This window comes from Mus musculus, chromosome 8, assembly GCF_000001635.26.
Source record: "Mus musculus strain C57BL/6J chromosome 8, GRCm38.p6 C57BL/6J".
Classification (NCBI taxonomy): domain Eukaryota; kingdom Metazoa; phylum Chordata; class Mammalia; order Rodentia; family Muridae; genus Mus; species Mus musculus.
Window position 1 is genome coordinate 16287609 of NC_000074.6, and position 24020 is coordinate 16311628.

General features: G+C 39.7%; 1 protein-coding gene across 5 annotated transcripts in view; it reads right to left on the reverse strand.

The window, feature by feature from the left end:
• Positions 1–24020, reverse strand: part of Csmd1 (CUB and Sushi multiple domains 1) — a 1642848-nt gene that overhangs the window by 395071 nt on the left and 1223757 nt on the right. For all 5 annotated transcript variants that reach the window (XM_006508931.4, XM_006508930.4, NM_053171.2 and 2 more), the window contains exon 11: positions 1036–1139. In XM_006508931.4, the coding sequence (XP_006508994.1) occupies positions 1036–1139 (104 nt within the window). The remainder of the gene's footprint in view (positions 1–1035; positions 1140–24020) is intronic.

Genomic DNA, 24020 nt, shown 5'->3' on the forward strand with positions numbered 1-24020 from the left:
ATTTTTATTATCATTTATCTGTTGATGGACAAATAGGTTGATTCCTATTCTCTGGTACTGCCAATAAAGCTAATTGCTTTTCTGATTCTAACTGTCATGTATTTGTCATTTTCAGTGGTAGATAGGTGTGTAAAATATATTTGATATTGAAAGTATAAAACCCAATATGAAGTGCCACAGCTTCTGTTCTGAATGGCTGCTCTAGCTGTACAGACATTTATTAAATTATGCAGTTTATGGGGCTAGTTCCCCTGAATAAAAAGAAACCAATAGCACCATACACACAAATTGGGGAAAGAGAAGGAAGTCCTTTAGCATCATGCCATGAGTGAAAGATGTTTCCCCACCAGTGATTTCCAGAGCTCCTGCCTGAAGCCATCTGAGAAGACAATGCAAGTTTTTTTTTTTTTTTCCTCTCAGCTCATGATCTACAAAGATGGACATTCCTACATCGCACATTCTATTTTGAGAAAAAACATATCAGATGAAAACTGACAAGAACTCAGACCTGAACACACCTGAAGTGGATCTCAATGCCCATTGCTGCAGGTTAGAAAGATTCCAGCTGCAGGTACACGAAGAGGCCTACAGCAGAGTTCCTGCAGCCTTCTCCGAGCCTGCTGGAACTCGGGGCCACTTATTCTGCAATCTCTCCTTCTTTTACTGGGTAGTTTTATAGAGCATGTCAGTTTCCAGCAAGCAAGTGGCATTATCCCAGAAAATAACTCTACCTGGAAAACACTTGTTTTCACTGGGGAGGGAAGAGAGGAGCTACAGGGTGCCCTGAGGATAGCATGCTTGCTGATTTCTGTCCTTTGCTCTCTTGCTTTAATTTTATTTTTGCCATAAACGTACTCTTAAAACATTTTAGTGAAAAGAGTCCATACTGGTAAAATGTGATCTTCAGTTAGTCCTCATGCAAATCAGAGTGGTCACCCCTAGTGTATTGGGGGAGGGCACTTATCAATGCAAGCCAACCAACACCTGCCCACATATAACTGCACATTGAGAAGAACACTGAAATGGCATACTCACACATACAAGACGGATCTGGTGTCCCCCACCTTCCCAGCATCCCCGACTGTCAGGGTGTCGTACCCTCGTTCCAACTCAAACTCTTCAAAAGCAAGCTTGATGACCTAAATCCAAAGGGGAGACACAGTTACTAGGCGAAATACACATTCTGTGGCAATGCACATTGGTATACACTTTCAGGCTTCAATTTGGCTTGAGAATGCTCATGGATACCAAATAATTCCCAAGCTGCTTCTAGTCACTACATGAGTAGTCAAGGTTTGGTTGAATTCCATTTCAGAATTTTGTGTAATTAAAGTGTTCCTTTTGCTCCAAATTACTGTGAGCTCTAAAATGAAATTCATATGAGCTCACTTCAAGTTGGATGTCTTTCAAATATGTAGCATGGCAACCCAGATGCTTAGATTAACCAAGAATAAGCCAATATAAGCAGAAGAAAGACTGTTGTAGTTAATGAGGCATGATTTAAAGATACCCTACAATGAATCTCTTAAAATGTTTGTGTTGATCTTATGTTATTATTCCCAATAACATAAGCGATTTCTTCTGAGACCAAGAAACAAATGATGCAATACTACATTTAACTGTGCAGAATCTTTAAGTTTCCTCCTTTTTCCCTTTTCTGTTTCAGTGAATGGCACTCGAGTCTTTACTCACACTGGGCAAGTTCTCAACCAGACCTCTAGTAGATAATTGGATGGATGAATGGAAGAATAAATGGATAGGTATATAGAGTTAGATAGAGGTATATATGCATGAACAGGAACATGGGCAGGTAGGTGGATGACAGAAGAAAACCAAAAGATACATTCCTCTGTGCTAAAACCATCATTTAATAAAGAAACTCAACCTTGAGTTAATTTGAGCTTGTATATAATAAAAGAAAAACTGGCCCACATATATAACACATATAATAATTAAAGAATACCATATATGGAATATATGTGTATGTGTGTGTGTATATATGTGTATATATATATATATATAATATCACACTTGATGTGATTATTAATATTATGCTAAATATTAGACATGTTTCTGTTCGACCCACCAACAGACTATAGTCATGTGAACTCCTATCTCTATAGACCATAAGAACCATAAGATGCGCTTACTGACTTAAAGTGGGCACTTTAGGACTATAGACTTCAATGAGTTAAATCTCCTGATACAAACAAACCAGCAAAAATTACTCCCTTTGTTGATCAATATTGTGATCAATGGGAAAGATGATCAAAGCTGTCAGGAAGTTAGACCAGAACTTGTATGTCCAGGTATACAAAAATATGTCAATATGTAATCATAGGTGATACATAAATAATTAGAAATATAGATAGGCAGATGCAACACACAGATGATGTATAATAGATGATCAATAGGTAAGATTTAGTGATGACAAGTGATAGAAAACATATGATATATCAATTAGATAACTGGATAGACAGGTGGATGTATATATGTATGATAGATCAGTGAATGGACAGATAGTTAAGATGATGCATATAAGTATGGAAGGATAGATAGATAGATAGATAGATAGATAGATAGATAGATAGATAGATAGATAGATAAGCAGATAAACGAATGAATGAATGGATGGATGGATGAATAAATAAGTAAATGGATAGAAGCATGCATGTATGTATATCAGATAAGTAGATTAACAAAAGAATGGATGGATGACAGATACATGGTGGAATAAGTAAATCAATATGTAGATGTCTGGATAGTAGGTAAGTTAATAGATAGAGGAACATATGGATTGAAGATAAATAAATAGATTGATAGAAGGGTACATGGATGATGGATGGCAGGTGATTAATAGGTTGGTGGGTAGATAGCCAGATTATAGATTAATGGGTGGGTGGAGAAATGGATGAAAAAGTGATAAAAACTAAACAAATAGAAGAATGGGAGGATAAAATGGGTGGGTAGATATAATAGGTATGTGATTAAAGTATGGGTTGATGACTAGATGACGGATGATAGATAATTAATTGGACAGATGATAGTATAGAAAGACATATGGATGAGTGAGGGAGTGATACATTGGAATAAGCTGAAAGGAAGGCAGACAAAAGAGGGAAAATTAATTGCTTTGTCAGAAGCACATTTTACTGGTATCTATTTATAAGTGAGTGTGCCTTGGAAGAAGAAATCAAATGCCTGACTGCTAGATATTTATTTATTTTTTTAAGTAAGCAATGCTGGGAGGGAGGCCAATGTTCCCAAGACCCAATGTACCATGCACAGGTTAAATGCTCTTTAAATGGCTGCTTTTTCCTAACAATACTGATAAGGGATACATAGTATATATTATTATAATCGCTTATTAAAATTAATGACATAGCTATTATAATTTATTTAAAATCTACTAATGCAAATCATGCTGTTTGTATGAACATATTATTTGTACTGAAACGAGTGAGAGGTTGACAGATGTCACAACCTTCTGTGAATTTTTCATATTAAAATGAGGACTGAGGGGAGCTTCTAGAGTCTCTCTTCCTCTCTCTTGACTACAGGTGAATAGGGCCACAGAGTAATGAAATAATGAAGCCAGAGGGTCAGTTACATTCTAGGCTTGTGTTTCCCATGATTCCCCTATAGTTCTTATAATGACCTGATTGGATCCTGATGGTAATCATTTTCAAGGCTTGGTAAAGCTACCGTGAATCACTGGGCACATCCAACAGTGCACTCCTCACAGAGGTGGACAAGGAACACAGCTGAAGATGAGACCCAAGCAACTGCAGAAGATGAAGAACTCTCCAAGATGCTGGGAGGGAGAAGCTGAGATTCTGCAGTTTCTCTGCTCCCTGGATGGGGCACACAGGCTTCTAACTGGCTGGACGAGGATCTTATTTTTCTTATATTGTCTGATTAATCTTTCAATTACCTGTCAGTGTTCTAAGAAATTTCTTACAAAAGGTAGATTTTCAAATTGAAGAGAGTACTTCATTGTCAGAAAAAAAAAATATCTGGCATCTCTCCTGTGCCCCATGCTAGGGCCCCTGGGATAATTCTTTATTCTGTGTATTCATGCTCAGTAGTTTTATATGTGCTTATTTAGTTTAAAAAATATGCCTATTTCCATAAATAAAGGATGTCATACTTAATAATGTAATATAGTGATCATCTTGCAAATTTATGGAGATATGTATGACTGTGGCTTCCAAGTACAATGTGTGTAGCATCTTTCTTGTCTTTTATGGAATTGTTCCTTGTAAGCCAGGTGACAGATGAAGAGCTAGCAAACACAGTGCGAATCAGAACTTCAAGCTTATTATGTCTTGAGAGCTGAAGTCATCTCAGTAAGTTATGAGCGGAACTAGAAAAAAAACACCCTGAATATAGTTATGATATGGACATGTTATTGGTAAATAACCATAAAGAATAGAATTAAGGATAGTAGTTCATCAAAATTTCTAACAGTACTCAAAATACTGCTGAGTCTCAGGCACACAGCATCACTTGAGCAGTAGGGGCAAGTGCTGAGCTCACTCATGTGTATCTCTCTCCCTAGTCTTTGTTCTGCATCAATCATTAGATTTTGACAATGATGTGAAAGGTGGTGATTTATGAACAAGTACATTATCTTTACATATGTCTATTGACTGGCTGTTTAAGTACAGTTTTGAGCTCTACTGCCTCACTTGACAGAAAGAGCGAAGTATATAGTTTTTAAAAATGGTATAGAGACACAAAGAAAAGTCAAAGCAAGCAAAAGACCAATTAGAAGAAAGAATGCCAAATCAAGACAAAACAAAACAAACAAACAAACAAACAAACAAAACCCCGCAAAAGTGCCATTGAATTTCATCATATTATATTGTCTAAAACATTAAAACAAGTCTTTATTAAAAAAAAAACACAATAGACAAATAGGTGACCCATTCTCTCTCATCACGGCATATGGGAGCCTTCTGTAGTGAGCAGTAATTATAGACTTTGGCTTTTTGATCAGATCATTATGGAAATATCAACCATGTATTTACCAAAAACATTAAAGTTACTTATTAATCTCAAAATACATTTTGCTTCATTTCACTGTATTTAGTGAATAATTCAAATTGAGAGAGCAGCTCTCCAAATTGAGTTCAAACACCATTAACGTGGTCAACAGATGTCTGGAAGATTTGGGAATGAGAGGAACCTGAGGGAAGATGGGGGTAAGAAGAGGAAGAAGAGGGATAAGGGTGAAGTAGGTAATGACTGAGAGGAGAGGAACGGGATTTAGCGGGAAAAATTTGCATCTCTGGAAAGAGGTTTCATTTGGTAACTTTCATGAGTGACCAAAAGAAAACACACGTGTGCTTGACATAGGATGGTTCACGTTCCTCCTCAAGTTTGCTGTGAACTTTTTAAAGGATAAAAGATGTTTATCTTTTTCTACGCTATAAGTACTAACTCGGGAAAAGATGAGAAACCTTAACTGGGAAAGATAACTTGGGGAATTTTGCCTCTGGTTTTCAAGTGAGTCTAATAAAAATCCCGGGCAGAATTCAGTCTTTCAAGCATGGCAGAGGAGAGTGTCACATGCAAGGGTGTTGTGCTGTTTTAATTTTACTTTCTATTTTCATGTCATATTTCAAGTACATTTCTTTTCTTTTATGAAAAAATATTTGGTTGTCGGGCAGTGGTGGCACATGCCTTTTATCCCAGCACTGGCAGAGACAGGCAGATTTCTGAGTTTGAGATTAGAGGAAGTCACTGGATCCCAGAAACAAGAGTTTAAGATGATGTCGAGCCTCTGTGTGGGTGCTGAGAACAAAACCCATGTCCTGTAGATCACCAAATGCTTATAACTGCTGAGCCATCTCTCTAACCTCAAAGTCCCTTTGTTTTCCTAAGTAGCATGCTTGTGTTAGAAATAGCCCTGTTGGGAAAAATTAAGCAGAGAAAAATATTATAATATTTTTAAACAATTTCAGACATTCTCATGAAAAAGATAGTGAAAAATAATGCATGAATGCCTAAGGAAGAACTTTAGGTTTGCCCTCCACCTGAGAATTAGGGTAAGGTCTTAGAACACACAGCAAGGGGCTCTGGGAACCCAAGGCTTTCTCCCATCTGACTCATCCAATACCAACTTGTTTATTGGAAGGAAGCTGCCCCAAGTGTGAATTTTCTCAAGGAAGTCCAACAATCAACTGCTGGCAATTATTACCACTGTTGTCAATACCAAAGCCTTACACATTTGCAAAAGTTTCGATTTCTTTACAAGATGGTAACTATCAACAGTTCTTGATGCATTTTCTTGGGCTCATAATAAGGCAACATACGGTAAGTGGACAATAAATGAATGATAAAATGTTATCTGTCTAAGTGTGTCTGTTATAGGGTCCGGAGGAATGCCCCATCTGATGCGCCTATATAAACTCAGGCATGCCCATATTGTTCCCAGCCTGCAAAATGGGGTACTGTCCTTGGAAGACAGCTTGGAATGTCCTCATAGAACTAGATGTGCTCCCTCCACATCCTATGGGCTGTGAGAAGAGATTTTAGCACCATTCCAGGTGGAGCTATACCCTACTAGCCTTTGCTATAAAAAGCAAAGCAAAACAAACCAAAAGAGGAGCAACTGAGAGAGAAACCAGGCCTGGGTGCTTCTTTATGTGGGAGAGTATGGCTCCTCTCTCAGGCTATCTGTCCTCTGCAACATGAGAAAAACTGGTTCCTACTAGCGTTTCCAAGGACCCAGACAAGTGTGTGTGGGAGCTAGTGTCCAGAAAACTATCTTGCCTGTTCCTCTTGTAGGAAGTCACTCCGCAGCAGCAAGGTTCTCCTGCCTTATTTCCACACCCCCGTCTTTATTTCCATGTTTTGTCTGTTTCCCATGTGGACTAGAGTGATCCATACCAAAAACTACATGTTTTCAACAAAATCTGTAAAACAGCCAGTAATCCTGTCAGGGAAGCAGAATATTTACAGAACAACAGTAGAGATTACCTAGCTCAGCAGGGAAAGTATGATTTAAGGATCGTCGTGGTGGAAGTTTAACATCCCTGCCACATGGGAGGTGGCCACAGCAGAGAGACCCAAGAGCCTAGCCCAAGCCCCTGCCGTGGAAGCAGGCAGAATCCCTAGCAGAGCCCAGAAACTTATTAAAATGTGTTCTCAGATGTGTGAAACTGCAAAGGGTATTTATTAAAATTGAGAGACTGGGAATTTAAAAGTCACAATACAATAACTGCAAAAGAGAGAATCAGAACATCATTAGAAGTTGGCAAAACAGAGAATTAACGCTCACATCAATCAAACAGAGACTAGAGGCGTATCTTAGGCGGGACTCTGAAGGAATAAAACATGAAAGGGTGGCGGGAGAAAATGACAGCTCTCGAGATAAAAGCAGGGACATTGAAGTTTTCGGAGCTATAACAAAGGGTGCGGGATCAATAATTAGAAAAACCATGGAACACACATTTTACAACTCATTGAAGAGTTGAGACCAGAGATTAAAGGCACTTCATTATAATCCATGTGAACAAAACACAGGCACAAGGTTATAAAAAGACGATGTCACCTCAAAGCCACTTAACTCCAAGATGCAATGAAGGATTCTCTCCACACACCCAGGAGAATAAGTATATTTGAAGAAATACAAATCAAAGTCACTTTCGTTTTCTAGTGGTACATCAAAACGAGTGATTCATGTGGCCCAGATTAAACGATAAAGGGTATCTTCTAGGTACACCTACTCAGCAGATGGACTATAAGATGTGTGGAAGGGAATGATCTTGTTTTAATGTCTCATGTACTCCATTAGGATTTATATAGATAGATATAGATATATGGATATATAGGACTTATATATATGTATACACACACACACACACACACACACACACACACACACACACACACATATAAAAGCTAGCCAAAAATGTTTGTATTTATTGTAACATAGTAAAGAACATATTTAAGCAAGTAAAGAAAGAACAGCCTGGAACTCTGTGGCTGAGCCCTGAAGCCTACATTTTTTTCTTCAGAGCTAGGTTGGGAACATCCAGATGCAGAGAGCTCCAGGCGACTGGGCTCATCTAGAGCTCTTGCTAGAGCTGGGAGCAACCTTAGGGAGCTTGGAATAAACACAGTGAACCTGCTTCATGGTTTGCACCAGCCACCTGGACTCCACAAAGTGAACAATAGGCTTAAGAGAATCCTTATCCCTATCCTGAAGGTCTCTAGAAGAGGTCAGAAGATCAACATAGTTGTGAGAGGAGAGGGAAATGGAGAAGACATGAAGATTGACTCTTACCATGGGCTTTCAGATAGAGGCTGGGAAATTACATTACTTATGGTCAGTGTTAGATGAAGTTCCAGAAAAGAGTGGTCACAGATCATTTCTTTTTGAGACATTTTGGAGACAGTCTCACTTTGTATCCTTGACTGACCTGAAACTCCCTATTCAGACCATACTGGCTTTCATCTCATGGATCCACCAGCCTCTGTCTCCAAGTGATTGGACTAAGCTGCTCTTCTCACCTTGTGGATTATGGCCCCTAGGAAGTTGCCTGTTAGATATTTATATAACAATTCATAACAGTAGAAAAATAAGAGTTATGTAAAGAAGTAGTTTTATGGTTAGGGGTCACCACAACATGAAGGGCTGCAGGAGTACTACTCAGCTATTAAAAGGAATGAATTTATGAAATTCCTAGGCAAATGGTTGGACCTTGAGGGCATCATCCTGAGTGAGGTAACACAATCACAAAAGAACTCAAATGATATGTACTCACTGATAAGTGGATATTAGCCCAGAAACTTAGTATACCCGAGATATAAGATACAATTTGCTAAACACATGAAACTGAAGAAGAACGACAACCAAAGTGTGGACACTTTGCCCCTTTTTAGAATTGGAAACCATCACCCATGGAAGGAGTTACAGAGACAAAGTTTGGAGCTGAGACAAAAGGATGGACCATCTAGAGACTGCCATATCCAGGGATCCATCCCATAATCAGCCTCCAAATGCTGACACCATTGCATACACTAGCAAGATTTTGCTGAAAGGACCCTGATATAGCTGTCTCTTGTGAGACTAGGCCGGGGCCTAGCAAACACAGAAGTGGATGCTCACAGTCAGCTATTGGATGGATCACAGGGCCCCCAATGGAGGAGCTAGAGAAAGTATCCAAGGAGCTAAAGAGATCTGCAACCCTGTAGGTGCAACAACATTATGAACTAACCAGTACCCCGGAGCTCTTGACTCTAGCTGCATATGTATCAAAAGATGGCCTAGTCGGCCATCACTGGAAAGAGAGGCCCATTTGTTGTGTAAACTTTATATGCCCCAGTACAGGGGAACGCCAGGGCCAAAAAGTGGGAATGGGTGGGTAGGGGAGTGGGGGAGGGAGGGTATGGGGGACTTTTGCATTGGAAATGTAATTGAGGAAAATACGTAATAAAAAAAATTTAAAAAGAAAAAGGAAAGTGAATCATAAAGCAAAAAAAAAAAAAAAAAAAAAAAAAAAAAAAAAAAAAAAAAAAAAAAAAGGAAGGTTGAGAACTGCTGGATTGAAGCCCCTGCTCCATTTGCCACTGAATGTTTGACATTGAGGAAGGTACTGTTTCCTCCCATAATCCTCTTTCTTTATTCCACCAGGAAGTAATGTTCACTTTTTGCATAATGGGATTCTTCAGTGTGTTACTATTAAGTGTGAGATAATGCCTGGGGAGAGCTGGGATGGCAGGTGTCTGACATGACATGACCATTACACACATAAACTCTCAGCACTTGTGGTTACCCACACAAGACCTCTGTAAGATCAGGAGACCTGATCTTGGTTCCGGGACTCCGTCGAACTTAGGAAATTAGTCTGAACAGGTGAGAGGGTGCGCCACAGAACCGGACAGCTTCTGGGACAGGCGGAGGCACAGAGCCTCTGAGGCAGTACCCTTTGCGGGCCGCAGACAGCCGGCCACCATCCGGACCAGAGGACAGGTGTCCTTCTGGCTCGGAAGGCCTCAGCCTCAGGAGCAGCAGATGCCACCTTGGTTTCGGGACACCGCCGAACTTAGGAATTTAGTCTGCACAGGTGAGAGTCCCCAATCTGTTGGTGGTCTTTTTGTCTTATTGGCGGTGTCTTTTGCCTTACAGAAGCTTTGCAATTTTATGAGGTCCCATTTATCAATTCTCGAGAAAGTAGGGAAAAGCCTCGAAGATATGGTTACAGGGGAAAAATTCCTGAATAGAACAGCAATGGCTTGTGCTGTAAGATCGAGAATTGATAAATGGGACCTCATAAAATTGCAAAGCTTCTGTAAGGCAAAAGACACCGCCAATAAGACAAAAAGACCACCAACAGATTGGGAAAGAATCTTTACCTATCCCAAATCGGACAGGGGACTAATATCCAATATATATAAAGAACTCAAGAAGGTAGACTCCATAAAATCAAATAACCCAATTAAAAATGGGGCTCAGAACTGAACAAAGATTTCTCACCGGAGGAATTCCGAATGGCAGAGAAGCACCTGAAAAAATGTTCAACATCCTTAATCATCAGGGAAATGCAAATCAAAACAACCCTGAGATTCCACCTCACACCAGTCAGAATGGCTAAGATGAAAAATTCAGGTGACAGCAGATGCTGGTGAGGATGTGGAGAAAGAGGAACACTCCTCCACTGTTGGTGGGATTGCAAGCTTGTACAACCACTCTGGAAATCAGTCTGGCGGTTCCTCAGAAAATCGAACATAGTACTACCGGAAGATGCAGCAATACCACTTGTGGGCATTTATCCAGAAGATGCCCCAACCGGTAAGAAGGACACATGCTCCACTATGTTCATAGCAGCCTTATTTGTAATAGCCAGAAGCTGGAAAGAACCCAGATGCCCCTCAACAGAGGAATGGATACAGAAAATGTGGTACATTTACACAATGGAGTACTACTCAGCTATTAAAAAGAGTGAATTTATGAAATTCCTAGGCAAATGGATGGACCTGGAGGGCATCATCCTGAGTGAGGTAACCCAATCATAAAAGAACTCTCATGACATGTACTCACTGATAAGTGGATATTAACCCAGAAACTTAGAATACCCAAGATATAAGATACAATTTGCTAAACACATGAAACTCAAGAAGAGCGAAGACCAAAGTGTGGACACTTTGCCCCTTCTTAGAATAGGAAACAAAACACTCATGGAAGGAGTTACAGAGACAAAATTTGGAAGTGTGACGAAAGGATGGAGCATTTAGTGATTGCCATATCCAGAGATCCATCCCATGATCAGCTTCCAAACGCTGACACCATTGCATACACTAGCAAGATTTTGCTGAAAGGACCCAGATATAGCTGTCTCTTGTGAGACTATGCCAGGGCCTAGCAAACACAGAAGTGGATGCTCACAGTCAGCTCTTGAATGGACCACAGGGCCCCCAATGGAGGAACTAGAGAAAGCACCCAAGGAACTAAAGGGAACTGCAACCCTATAGGTGGAACAATAATATGAACTAAGCAGTACCCTGGAGCTCTTGTCTCTAGCTGCATATGTATCAAAAGATGGCCTAGTAGGCCATCACTGCAAAGAGAGGCCCATTGGACTTGCAAACTTTATATGCCCCAGTACAGGGGAACACCAGGGCCAAAAAAAGGGGAGTGGGTGGGTAGGGGAGTGGGGGTGGGTGGGTATGGGGGACTTTTGGTATAGCATTGGAAATGTAAATGAGCTAAATACCTAATAAAAAATGGAAAAAAAATCAGGAGACCTGAAACTTCTAGTACGGAGGGGGCGGAGTCTCCTGATGTCCTGTCCCTGCTGAAGAGCTAATGGTGGTTGATGGCTGATGACTAAGGGGGAGTCATTATTTTCCTTTAGGCAGCTGCCATTGGTAGGTTGCTTATGCTCCTGTGGATGATGCCACTCATAAGAGTATAAGAAGAAGACAATTGGATTTAGAGAGTTAAAAGGAACAAGTCCAAAAGACATGAGTGTAGAAGTCAGATGGAAGATATGATGTATGTGTGGGGGGGAAATGAAGTAAGAGATACATATTCACAAGATGCAAATGATACATAAAATTTTCAAAAAAAATTAAAAAGAGTTAAACAAATCAGAAATGAGAACATTTCTGAGAACATTTGCCCTCCTAAGAGGGCAATTAGCAAATAAGAAAATGTGGCATTCATGTTAGGAGCATGTTCTCAATTGTAGAAACAGAGACTCAAGGATATTCAAAATGTCCCAGTGATAAACTTTATAAACCTTGCTACACCTGGAGGAAGAGTGAAGCACTTGACAATCTTTATAGGTTTGAGAATGACAACTGTCCAGCCTCAGGTCTGTGGTGTAGATGAGCCATTTAACAGCGTGCATATGAGCTCCCTCATCATTAAAATGTAAAAGTGGGACTATTGATCAAGGTTTTCTCTCAGACTTAATATTTTTATAGTTCTGAATATTCTTATAGTTTTCCTCTGTCCTGAATTATATCTGACAGGTCTGCACCAGAACTGATGGCTGGCAAAAAATGTATCAATGCAAGCTTGTGGCTGCAGTGGAAAGCATGGTGTGATAGTGCATCTGCCCAATTCCAGCTCCTGGGAAGTGAAAGTACAAGGATGGAGTGTTTTGGGTCATCCTTGGCTACATGAAGAATTTAAGAACAGCCTGAGCTAAGTGAAACTCTGACTCAAAAAAAAAAATAGAAAAGGAAAAAAAAAAGTTAGAAAACAGTTGATGCTAATAGTCTCCATTCCCCAAGAGTGGAGCTGTGGATGGGTGAACTGTGGCCTGACTGAACCTTGCTTCCTTAGCTGGATGGAGGTCTGCCAGCCCAGCAGCCAGGTGTGAGGTTACCTGGTCAGGAAAGCAATTATCAGATTGGCAGATTCTGTCGTCATGGTAACAGGGTGAAGAGATGAGGCCAGAGCTCTGCTCTGATGCTTTACTCTCTTCCACCTGCAGTTTCTCATTTTTTTCAGAGTGTGAAGAGAAGGTGCGAACTCTTCCTCTCACTCCTGTGCACAAGCCCTCCACCAGGGTTCTTTCCCTCAGAATCAGTACAGCAAATTAAGAAAACAAAACAAATGAGAGAACAGGCTTTGACAAGGACTACACAGGCATGTTTGCAATTGGGGGATGGATTCTATGCCAAGAATGAAAATAGGGATGTGCTCTTGTGACCCAGAGGGATGCCAGGGCAGTATGAGCTTTTGGGTCTGTCTGCCTCCTGCTTTGTCCGTCTTCCATCCTCAGCCCTGGTCCCTTGCTCAGCTCTATTCACTGGAGAGAGAGGGAAAGGGAGGCAGACAGACAGACAGACAGACACACGCGCGCGCGCGCACACACACACACACACACACACACACACACACACACACAGAGAGAGAGAGAGAGAGAGAGAGAATACAATATGAAAATGCCCAGCTTGAGGTAGGCTGATGGTCTAGGGCTACAACCACTATAAAAATATCCTAGAAGAATTTTTAAAATAAGACATTGAAATGTATAACATCACTGAACAAATACAGTGAAATAACATCAATCCTTCTTGCTACCTAGCACAGAGTGTGCTCTGAGCATGCTTTTGGATAAAAGATTAACACGAGGTTGACTGAAACATATACCGTGCCCAGATAAAAATTTCCAATGCATCCTCCAAGAAAACCTGAGTCTCCCTCATAAACCAAAGACCAAGACAGGATTCAGCTATGATTTTCTTTTTTAATTCAGAAAATTAAATTCTTAAAAACAATTCCAATTTTCAGTTTCCTAAATCAAATTGGGACCATGAGTCTGTGGATATGTTTCATAAAGGTTTGGCTAAATCTGTGTAATCTCATGACTTAATGTTTTTTGTAGTGTTGAGGATCAAAGCCAAGACCTTCCTCACACTAGGCAAACACCCTTGCGTGATGCTCTATCCCTAGCTCTGTGCATTATTAGTAAAGCCACAAAGATATTTTTAAAAGCCAAAGTAGGTAAACATATAGAGATGTTTTTGACCATGAAAACACAGGCATTCTTAAAAGAAATCAATATGGCTAACAGCTAGGAATATATAGGAATATATAAAATGTCAGATTTTATATCATTTTGACCTTAACATATATACATACACATATGTATACAATGTATACACACACCACACACACACACATATGATAGAAGTCAAAATGAGATAAAATCTGACTTTAGAAATTATCTCATCTGCCATGAGCACATCTTTGGTCCATGGTAGACTTCCTTGGATCCATGCTATAACATGACTGGTATGCACAGTTTAGCTTGCTTGCTTGCAAAACTGTGTTCCCAGAGGAAATTTCTTATTTCTCACAGTGCTGTGCCCTCGTCTCCTGGCCCAGTGGTATAATCATTCACTCATTCTTTCACTATTTCAATGCACATGACTTCCCTACCAGGCTGGACTCTGCCCTGGAACTGTAAACAAAAATGTGGCTTCTCTCCTCTAAATAGTTTTTCTTGGGGTAATTTATTAGAGCAACAGGAAAAGTAAAGAATGCAACAGCTTAGGACAAATGCCTGATCCAAGCCTGCTTCTCTTAAAGTCCTGCACACTGAGGTACGCTCAGCCTTCTTGCAAACTCTGCTGTAGCTTGCAAAACATAGCTGTGCCCAGCAACACACTGACAACCCCACAGACAATTCTCCACTGAGATCTCAGCTACTGGCCACTGCATATCACCAGAGTGTCTGCTGAGTCTCCTCAGGCTTCAGTCCTCACATTTATTCTACACATAAAACTGCCTTCTGAGGACTCATGCCAGACGAAGGTTTTCATTTATTTTTTGTTACACACTGAAGGCTTTTCAGGTCTTTGTCCTTCCCATCGTAAGGAAGATAATAAGTACAAACATGGCTGACAGTTCAGTTGCAAAGACGGGTCACTCACACACAAACACTAGACATTATTTTGAGCAATCTTAGATACATTGTTTAAAATTATGTACAAACTCATTACAGAGCAATGTGTGGAAGAATATGTTTTGAGCAGACAGAAGAAACAATGCCTAAATAATTATATACTATTTGGCTGGCTAGATGGCCCAGTGGTGCTTACCACTGCTCACACCCACATGATAAGAAAGAATTATTTCCTGCAAATTGTTCTCTGATTTCCACATATGTATCAGGGTATGTGTATATGGACAGACACTCATGCATGTGCATACACACACACACACACACACACACACACAAAATTAAATATAATGAAATATTAAAAATCATTATATAGTGTATTTATAGTATATATATGGCATGTAAGAGTCAACTTCAATTCTATCACAAGCTTATCTCTTCTGTGTCACATATGATATTTGTTGTTACCAGAAAAAAAAGAAAAAGGAAGGAAGGAAGGAAGGAAGGAAGGAAGGAAGGAAGAAAGAAAGAAAGAAAGAAAGAAAGAAAGAAAGAAAGAAAGAAAGAAAGAAAGAAAGAAAGAAATGGAGGGAGGAAGGGAGGGAGGGAGGGAGGGAGGAAGAAGCTAGGTGACAAAACATCAGGATGGACCTTGCAGCTGTGACCACAAGTGACTATGTGATTGTTTGGTGTGATGTTAATGGTGAAACATGCTCATTCTATCATAGAACATCACAGCATCTCCTTGTGGACATATACTGTTGGATAAAAAATATCAAAAGGTGCTTGGCTAGTACAACATGGAGAAGACTCTAGAACTAGAAAATTGATTGTATTAGCTACTTTTATATTGCTATGATAAAACACCATGACCAAGGCAACTTATAGAAGAAATGATTGCTTAGGTTTACAGCTTCTAATGTTTAAGAGTCAATCATGGTAGGGAGACATAGCTACAAGAAGCAAGCATGATGGCAGGGACTTCTGAGAACTCAAAACAAGCAGGAAGCAGAGAGCACACAGGGAGTGGCACAAGGCTTTGAACCTTCAAAGCTCATCCTTAGAGATGCACTTCCTCCAAAAGAGACATAACTCCTAAGCATCCACAAACAATTCCACCAGCTCGTGACCAAGTGTCCAAATGACCAAGGACAATGGGGACATCTCTTTAAAACCAGAATTTTGACCAATGGACCTACTCAATGAATAAACTTCTAGTACTTTATTGGAGTTGGTCCTATTCTATCAGGCTCATGAACCCGATGAGCAAACAGGCAGGGTTGGATAGTGCCAAACCATAATTAAGACTTTGATAAAACAGTGTGGATTCTTTATCTATCTAATCAACTCATTGATATTATTTGAATAGTTTACAAATTAACATAATTTTACTTCAATTGATAGTTATTACTGCAAAACATGGTAAGGATTTTGTTTTAAATGTCATTTTTAACCCTAAAATGCGAACCTAACAGTCAAATATGTGGTCTATAAATTATCTTTAACTTTTGTTTTTTTTCCCATGTAGTCAATAGCTCCATGTTGAATACACATTTATAAGCATCTATTAGTGTTGTAATTATGTGAATGCATGTCAAGAATCACAAGGGAACCATGAAAGCTGTATTTTCTGTGACATTTTAAAGATCTAAGGAAATTAAATATCAAGTGCATTTGACAATCTTATTTGCCCTTCCTATAAGTGAGATGACAATATCTGGGTATTGCTAGTATTCCTGGTAACTAATAGTGTGAGACAGGTGCCAGCATACCAGTCAAACCACAAGGCATCTGTGACAGCCACCCGGAATTAGAAGTGCCCAATACCTTTTCAAAGTTTCCTAAGCATCACCATGTATGTTTCATAGAGGAACACAAGCCATTAACTCTGTCCTGTTCCAGAAATTTCAGTGAAAAAGAAAAGAAATACCTGGGCTACAGAGACAGGAGGGAGAGAGCACAGGATTCCTTATCCCATCACCACACTAGTGATGGAAGGATGACAGAATAGCTTGTAGTCACTAACGAACACCATGTTCTGTAACAACATGAAACTTTCCTGTATCAAACAATGGGGCCTGACTTGCTTCCTAAATGTGTCAGAGTCCCCTGGGCATTGAAATGGCTTGTTTCCTTTAGGAAACAAGAAAGCTGACAGTGAACTGTGTCATCAATGAAGCCACTTCTTGACCACAGTTGGAAACAGTGTGTGGTTACAACTTGAGGCTAACATAATGGACAGAAATCAGAGCAAGCCTCTAAATTCTTCTTATGGATGCTAATCTCCTTCCTGCCTTCAGCATTAGTAGTTTATTCAATGTTTCCAGGGTCTCTGGGGAAGATGGCATTCACAGCTCTCCCATGGCTGCTGAGGATTTTGTGGTGTGACATCTAGTGACTCACTGAGTCTCACAGCAAGAGGAAAACCAGGAAAATCTACTCAGTCATTCCACCTCAGAGGCTGTTCTTTGCCTGCTCTTTCTCCCTCCTTCCTTCCTTACCCCCTCTCCCTTTCTTGTTATTCCAATCCTGAGAGTCAAACTCAAGACCTTACATGTGCTAGCCAGTTCCACCCCCAAGCCAGAGTCCACACTGGAATCCTAATTTACATATCACCCCATAAACCATAAAGTTTATTCATTGGACAATTATATGACTGAGCCTCAGGAAACTATGTACATTATATTATAAATAGCTTCTAAACTTGCCAGGGAAACAAGCGGGGAATATTCTTTAAATATCTAAAAATAGTGGGAAAATGCTCTTGGAGGTGTCCAGAGCCCTGCACAGTGGACTAGTTCTCAAAATGGGCATGCCAGGTCTGGTTGAGTTATTTGACTGGTAGATTGATGTTCTCTTGTCTGTGAAAAATCAAGTGTCCACTCCATCACTATAACACCACTGTAAGAACTGATATTTTGAATGTTTTTTTTCCTGTAAATTTAAGGCCTCAAACCTAGAAAGCAAGACACAGACTAGAGATGGTGTAAAGCAGATACCTGTGGGATCAAAGAGGCAGCTTCCGGACCATGGGGAGCTCATGACATCCCAGAGGAGGAACTTGGACACTACTATGACCAGTGCCCATAACAGGTTTGAGCCTGAATTAAATTTGATCCTTCTGGGCTATGTATGTTACTCTGCACATATTAGAATTGTCCAGGAAAAGACCCGTTATCAGCAGGAAAATTTGAAAAGATCCATTAGTAAATTATAACAGGATGAGATAGAAAGAGGAAAAGAGAGGATGCAACAGAGAACCAAGACTGAAAATAACATTCAAGGAAGGAAGCAGCAAAAATTGCTGTAATGTTAATTATTTTTAATTGATCCATTAAGGAGACCTGGAATGAAGAACAGTCATCCTCGGAATTTCAATACACATGTTCATCTGCAAAGCAGCAGTGAGATTTATACCTAAAGTCAATTTGATAGAAATATATACAAAATCTCAGCTTGCCATTGTTCTCAGTGAGAAGCTTCCTTTCTTGCTTTTGTTTGGCTGTGTGAGTCAAGGTCTCACTCTATTGCTTCGAGTGCTCTCAGATTCACAATCTGCCTTACTTTTCTCCCTGTCTGTGCTTGCTAAGAAATGTCATTTCCAATCGCTGCATCTGCAATAATAAACACAGAGTAAATACATACTATTACATTATATATGTATAAGTATGTGTGTGTGTGTGTGTGTGTGTGTGTGTGTGTGTGTGTGTGTGTGTGTGTGTGTGTGTTGTGGCTTTTCTGAAAGAAATTTAATCTAGCCAAGGTAACTTCTCACTTGTACCATCAGAGAGAGTCAATCTGCTTGCTCTCATAGGCAGAAGCTTCTTGGAAGGGTGTGGACATCAAAGATCCATCAATGATGATGGAAAAGAAGGCAGAGAAATTAATAGGAAAGAAGAAGCCTGATTGGGGAATTAGTATGAGAGGCAACAGCTGACAAATCAAACAGGAATGATGAGGAGAAACACCCTAGCTCACGTGTAGTATAGACAATGGGCTTACTGGAGCCAATCAAGCTAAGTATAAGATCTTTTGGCTGGAAACCCACACAGGTGCACGTGAGATAAGAATGGAGAATTCTCTACTTAAGCCAGGTCTGTCACAGGGTTGACAGTTCAGTAAAGTGACTATGACTGTTACAATGATGACAAAGACCCACGATAAGATAAAACTATGCCCTCTTTCCAAATAATGGGTCTTGCTCTGACCAAGGAGCCTCCCTTCAGAAGGCTGCTCCAGCAGGAGCCTCAGCTAAAGACATTGGAGGAATAACCATCCCCACTCCACCCCCTATCCACTTGCTCCTGGTGCAGGCTGCTACAGAGCCCTGTAGCTGGGGTGAATCTACCTGTTCTAAATACTCAGAAAAGTGTAAGTTTTCCTTTTTCTTCTTTGTAACTTGTAGCTGTCTTTTGCTTCTTTACAGATTCTTTTTTCTTCCACCTTCCTCTACCCTTTCAAACCCCTGACTCTAGATAAAAGAGAAGAAAGGGTAGAGAAGAAAGAAAAGCAATCTCTGAATAAAGTCAGGGATCAGAAATGGGGCAACAGGATTGTTAGACTACTTCCTGCTGATTGGGTACATGGAGGTCCTTGGGGAACGTTTGATCATCACAGTCCATCAAGATCTAGTTTCTTCCTGTTGTGGTTTCTTCTTTGTGCATGATGTCTTAACAAACATGATTGACCAACCATAACCAACAATTGCTAACAACCACTAACAACCAACCAACAACAACCAACCAACAGCCCACCCTACCTCTCAGGCCCTAGAATTCCAAATGTCACACAATCACAAAGGCATGCCTTGCATGAGGAAAATTGTAGTCAGCTGTGGGGACAGTTCAAAGCAGCCCCATATCCCACACCCGGGACTGAAGTAAAAATACATTCCTATAATATTTCTGAGTTTTTCAAAGATAATCAAACTCCAAAATTACTACTATAGTAATACCCTTTTTTTCTTTTGGATGTTTGCCAAAGCCTAACTTGTTTTTCTTGACAGCTTGGGCATCTTGAACTTTCTTTGAAGTCATTCCTTTCTCCCTTGTCCCAACCTTCCTACTTACAAATAGTCCTCCTCCTCCTCTCCCCCCTCCTCTTCCTCCTTCTCATTCTTCTTCTCCACCTTCCTGCTCCATGCAGCCACTAAACGTTACAACTTGCCTGCTCTTGAGTTTTTCTTTTAAACTCTAATAAAATTGTCCTGGAGATTTCCTCTGAGTTGGTGTTTAAATTCTTTTACTTAGTGACACCAAGGATCCCAAGAAGCAACCCCAATATCCAACTTAACATGGCAGAACCCAGGTGGTTCTCCCTGATATTTGCTGTAACACTGCTATAAAATAAGCATATGCTAAATTGTAACTAGAGATAAGTATCTACACAAGACAAAACAAATAAAATAGTAAAATGATGTATGACAAAGTTATGAACTAATGACTATTTTTCTTTTTTGGTATTCTTACTTTTTAAAATGTGTATGAATATATGTATATATACATACATATAATTTAAAATTAAAGAATTAATTTTAAGTAAGCTTATTTGACCCAGAGTAACCCCGTGGAGCTCACATGCAAAACATTTCAATGTTATGAAGCAGGAAATCACCATCTAATTTCCAGCACTTACTTCGATGAGGATGAATGATAACACAAATGACACACACAGAAGCAACATCACTGTCCTTAAATATCACTGACAGACCTGAGACAGGATCAGAAAGTGACTCAAAGGATCTATACGCTTTATGTAATACTAATACTAATAATACGAATACTAATAGTAATACTACTAATAATAAATGAAGCACAACAGCCACATATGGGAAAGTTAGGGTGTGAGGACTCTGAATTCCAAAATAACTGGGAGAGCTGAGTTAATGTAGGGTATCAAAATAAAAAGGAGAAATAAATGAAACAAACGAGAAATAAATAATCATGCCCCAAAGAGTAATTTTAATAAGTGGTTGACGTGACTCTCAGGCTCCTCCAGGGTGCCAAACGAAGCACTTCATTAGACATTCTGTTCATTAGAATTAATTATTAGATGGAATTAGGCACCATGAAAATTTAGAGTCTGCCCTCATAAATACAACCCCTCTTTCCTTTTTTTACCCTCTTCTTTTCTTTTAAGCAGACTAGTAAAAAGATAGCAAGGATGTTAGGGCAAGTTGGTAGGGCTCTTGTCCTGTGAGCTGATTGCTCCCAACTGACCCATCATCTTTTTTTTCAAAATGAGAACCTTGTAGACTACATTAAACTGAAAGACCAATCTTCTGTTTTTAAAACCATTTTGAGCTAAATGCCATGTCCCGTTTAACACTTAAAAGTGTTTTTAAAATCAAACCTGTGAGGCTAGGGAGATGGCTCAGCAGTTAAAAGTGTTAGCTGTTCTCACAGGTGGTTTGGGTTGAGTTCTGAGCACCCTCACAGTGGTGGCTCACAATGGTACAATTTCAATTCTACGGGATCAAACACCCTCTTCCTGCATCAATGGGCACCAGGTACACAAGTGCCACACTGAGATACAGGCAAACAGTCATAAATCTAAAATAGAACTTTAAAAAAAACCCCAAAACTACAGAATTTGATATTTTTGCCTTTCTGTCCTCAGTTCAAATACTTAAACCATGTACAAATTAGAAAAAAAAATCATATCTAATAAGCTTAAGATTCCTTAATTTTAATGAGTTAAAATTACCAATGGTAGTTATAACAAACTACCACTGAAAGGCAAAATTATCTACAGGATTTCCCCCTGCATGTGGAAATTGTGTTGAATCAAAAGTACAGAAGCTGCTTGCTTGGCTGTTGGTTTTCCTAAGAATAGCTGTCTCCCCATCCAGCTTCTGAAGAGAGTTCAGAAACACAAGACTATAAGGTTTAAGTCTCTCTGCCAGATGTTCGGGGCTTGTTGGGTTGCTCTCCCTGGAAGCACCCCGAAGACTGGCTGTTTTCCAGGCTCTTAGCTTCCCCAAGGGTTCAATCTCACTCCATAGCTCTCCGATCATCTTTCTACCTTGTGTTCTGTTCATGGCTTTGCCTCCAAAACTGGCCACTGGATGGTCACTCTACTTTCAGACCTTGTTAAACCCACCCAGGCGATGAAGCAGCAGAGTTGGGAATGTAGCTAAGTTTTGGATATTACCGGGAATAGGAAAGCCTCCATAGAGAGAGATGATGAGCTTGCCACAGCAGTTGAGGGGTGGGGCTTGGAACTAAGCTGCTGCAGAACTGGTATGGGTTGCTTTCTTTCTTTCTCTCTCTCTCTCTCTCTCTCTCTCTCTCTCTCTCTCTCTCTCTCTCTCTCTCTCTCTGTCTCTCTCTGTCTCTCTCTCCCTCCCTCCCTCCCTTCCTCCCTCCCTCCCTCCCCCCCCCTCTCTCTCGTCTCTTCTTCCTTCTTTTCTTTCTTTTTTTCCTCCCTCATTCCCCTGCTCCCTTTTAGTACCGGAAATGAAACAAGGATTTTTCAAATGTGAAATGTGCTGAATCTTCTTATACTTCCAAATTTTTATGTTTGTATCTCTTTTATACTTTCTGAGAAAGGTTGTCCCTAAACACCCTAGGCTGCCTTGAGCTCAGTCTATAGCTAAGGCAGGCCATAGTCTTGCGATACTACTGACTCAGCCTCCTGGTAGCTGGGATGACAGGCCTGCACTATTTAGCCTACTTGTCTTTTCCCTGCATCCTCCATGGCTCATGCTTCCTGGGATGGCCATATTCTCTAGTGTGAGGCTTTGCCCTTTCTTGGATTATGTGACTTTAAATTTCCCTGGGGACATCATTACAGTTCAAAATTATTTTTCTATTTTTCCAGGTAGAGCCTCTTCATCATCATTTATGTCTGCAATTATACATGGAACATTCTTGTTAAATAACCTAATTCAGAAAAGGCAGGTATTTTCACTTATGGTACCCATGTATGGATAACTGTGTGGCATGGGTTCTCTAAAAATAATAGCACTGAGCCTCTAGAGCTTTGTCAAGTTTGAACTTCATATATCTTTGGCATGTAGTAAGGAGCATTATTCAGAATTTCATTTAAACCATAATTGCTTTTGATTATATAGTAAGTGGAAATATAGAGTAAAAGGCAAAAAAAAAAAAAAAAAAAAAAAGAAGCAGCAATAATTAGGGATGTACTGACAAGAAAGGATTAAGAGACCCAGGAAGGGGCTGGAGAGATGGCTCAGCAATTAGAAGCACTGGTTGCTCTTCCAGAATACCTAGGTTTGATTCCCAGACCAACAAGTATCTATAACTGCAGTTCCATGAAATCCTATGCCCTCTCCTGGTCTTTATGGGCACAGAGCACATGGTGCACAAACATATATACAGGTAGCTCATTCATTCATGCAATAAGCAGGCAAGCAAGCAAACAAACAAACACAAATTTCAAAGGAAAGCCACAAAGGTCCTATTAGGAAAATTTCTGCTTGTATTTTGAAATAAATATTGAAAGAATAAGTTGCTGGGAATCAGAATTTGTTTAAAATTCTGGTCAGATTCTATCCTAACACATAGTCAACCATCTTCACATATTACTATCTTGATAGCTTTGATAACAGAAGAAAGAGCAAGGGCTCTTCCTAGAAAGCAATGTGAACAGAGAACACTGGGTGTTGAAATATGATATGCAGAAGTCTTTAAATGTCCTTGCTGTTTATCTGCTGCTATACTTTTAGATAAATATGTAGTTGGAGGAAAGCATTACATGTTGTATATGTAATAATATGTAATATAAACAGCAGTATTGCTTATGCATATGTACATAGCTATATATCACATACAATTAATAACAAATTATAGAAAATATCTATATTAATATTTACACCCATCTACATTATGTTGTCTATCATCTATCAATCACACATATCTACATATCTATCATCTATCTATCTCTAATCTAGCAGCTATGATCAATCTCTACCTCTCATTAATTATCTATGTGTAATATAGTTGTAGTCATGAATGTCTCAATTAATTTTTAGATTTATTTCATTATTTTTCATTGTGTGTTTGCATATGTGCTTCTTCAAGGGTCTGTGCACATGAGTGCAGGTGATCATGCAGGACAAAAGCTTTGGATCCCCTGGAACTTTAGGCAGTTCTGAATCACCTGAGATGAATATTGGGCATAGAA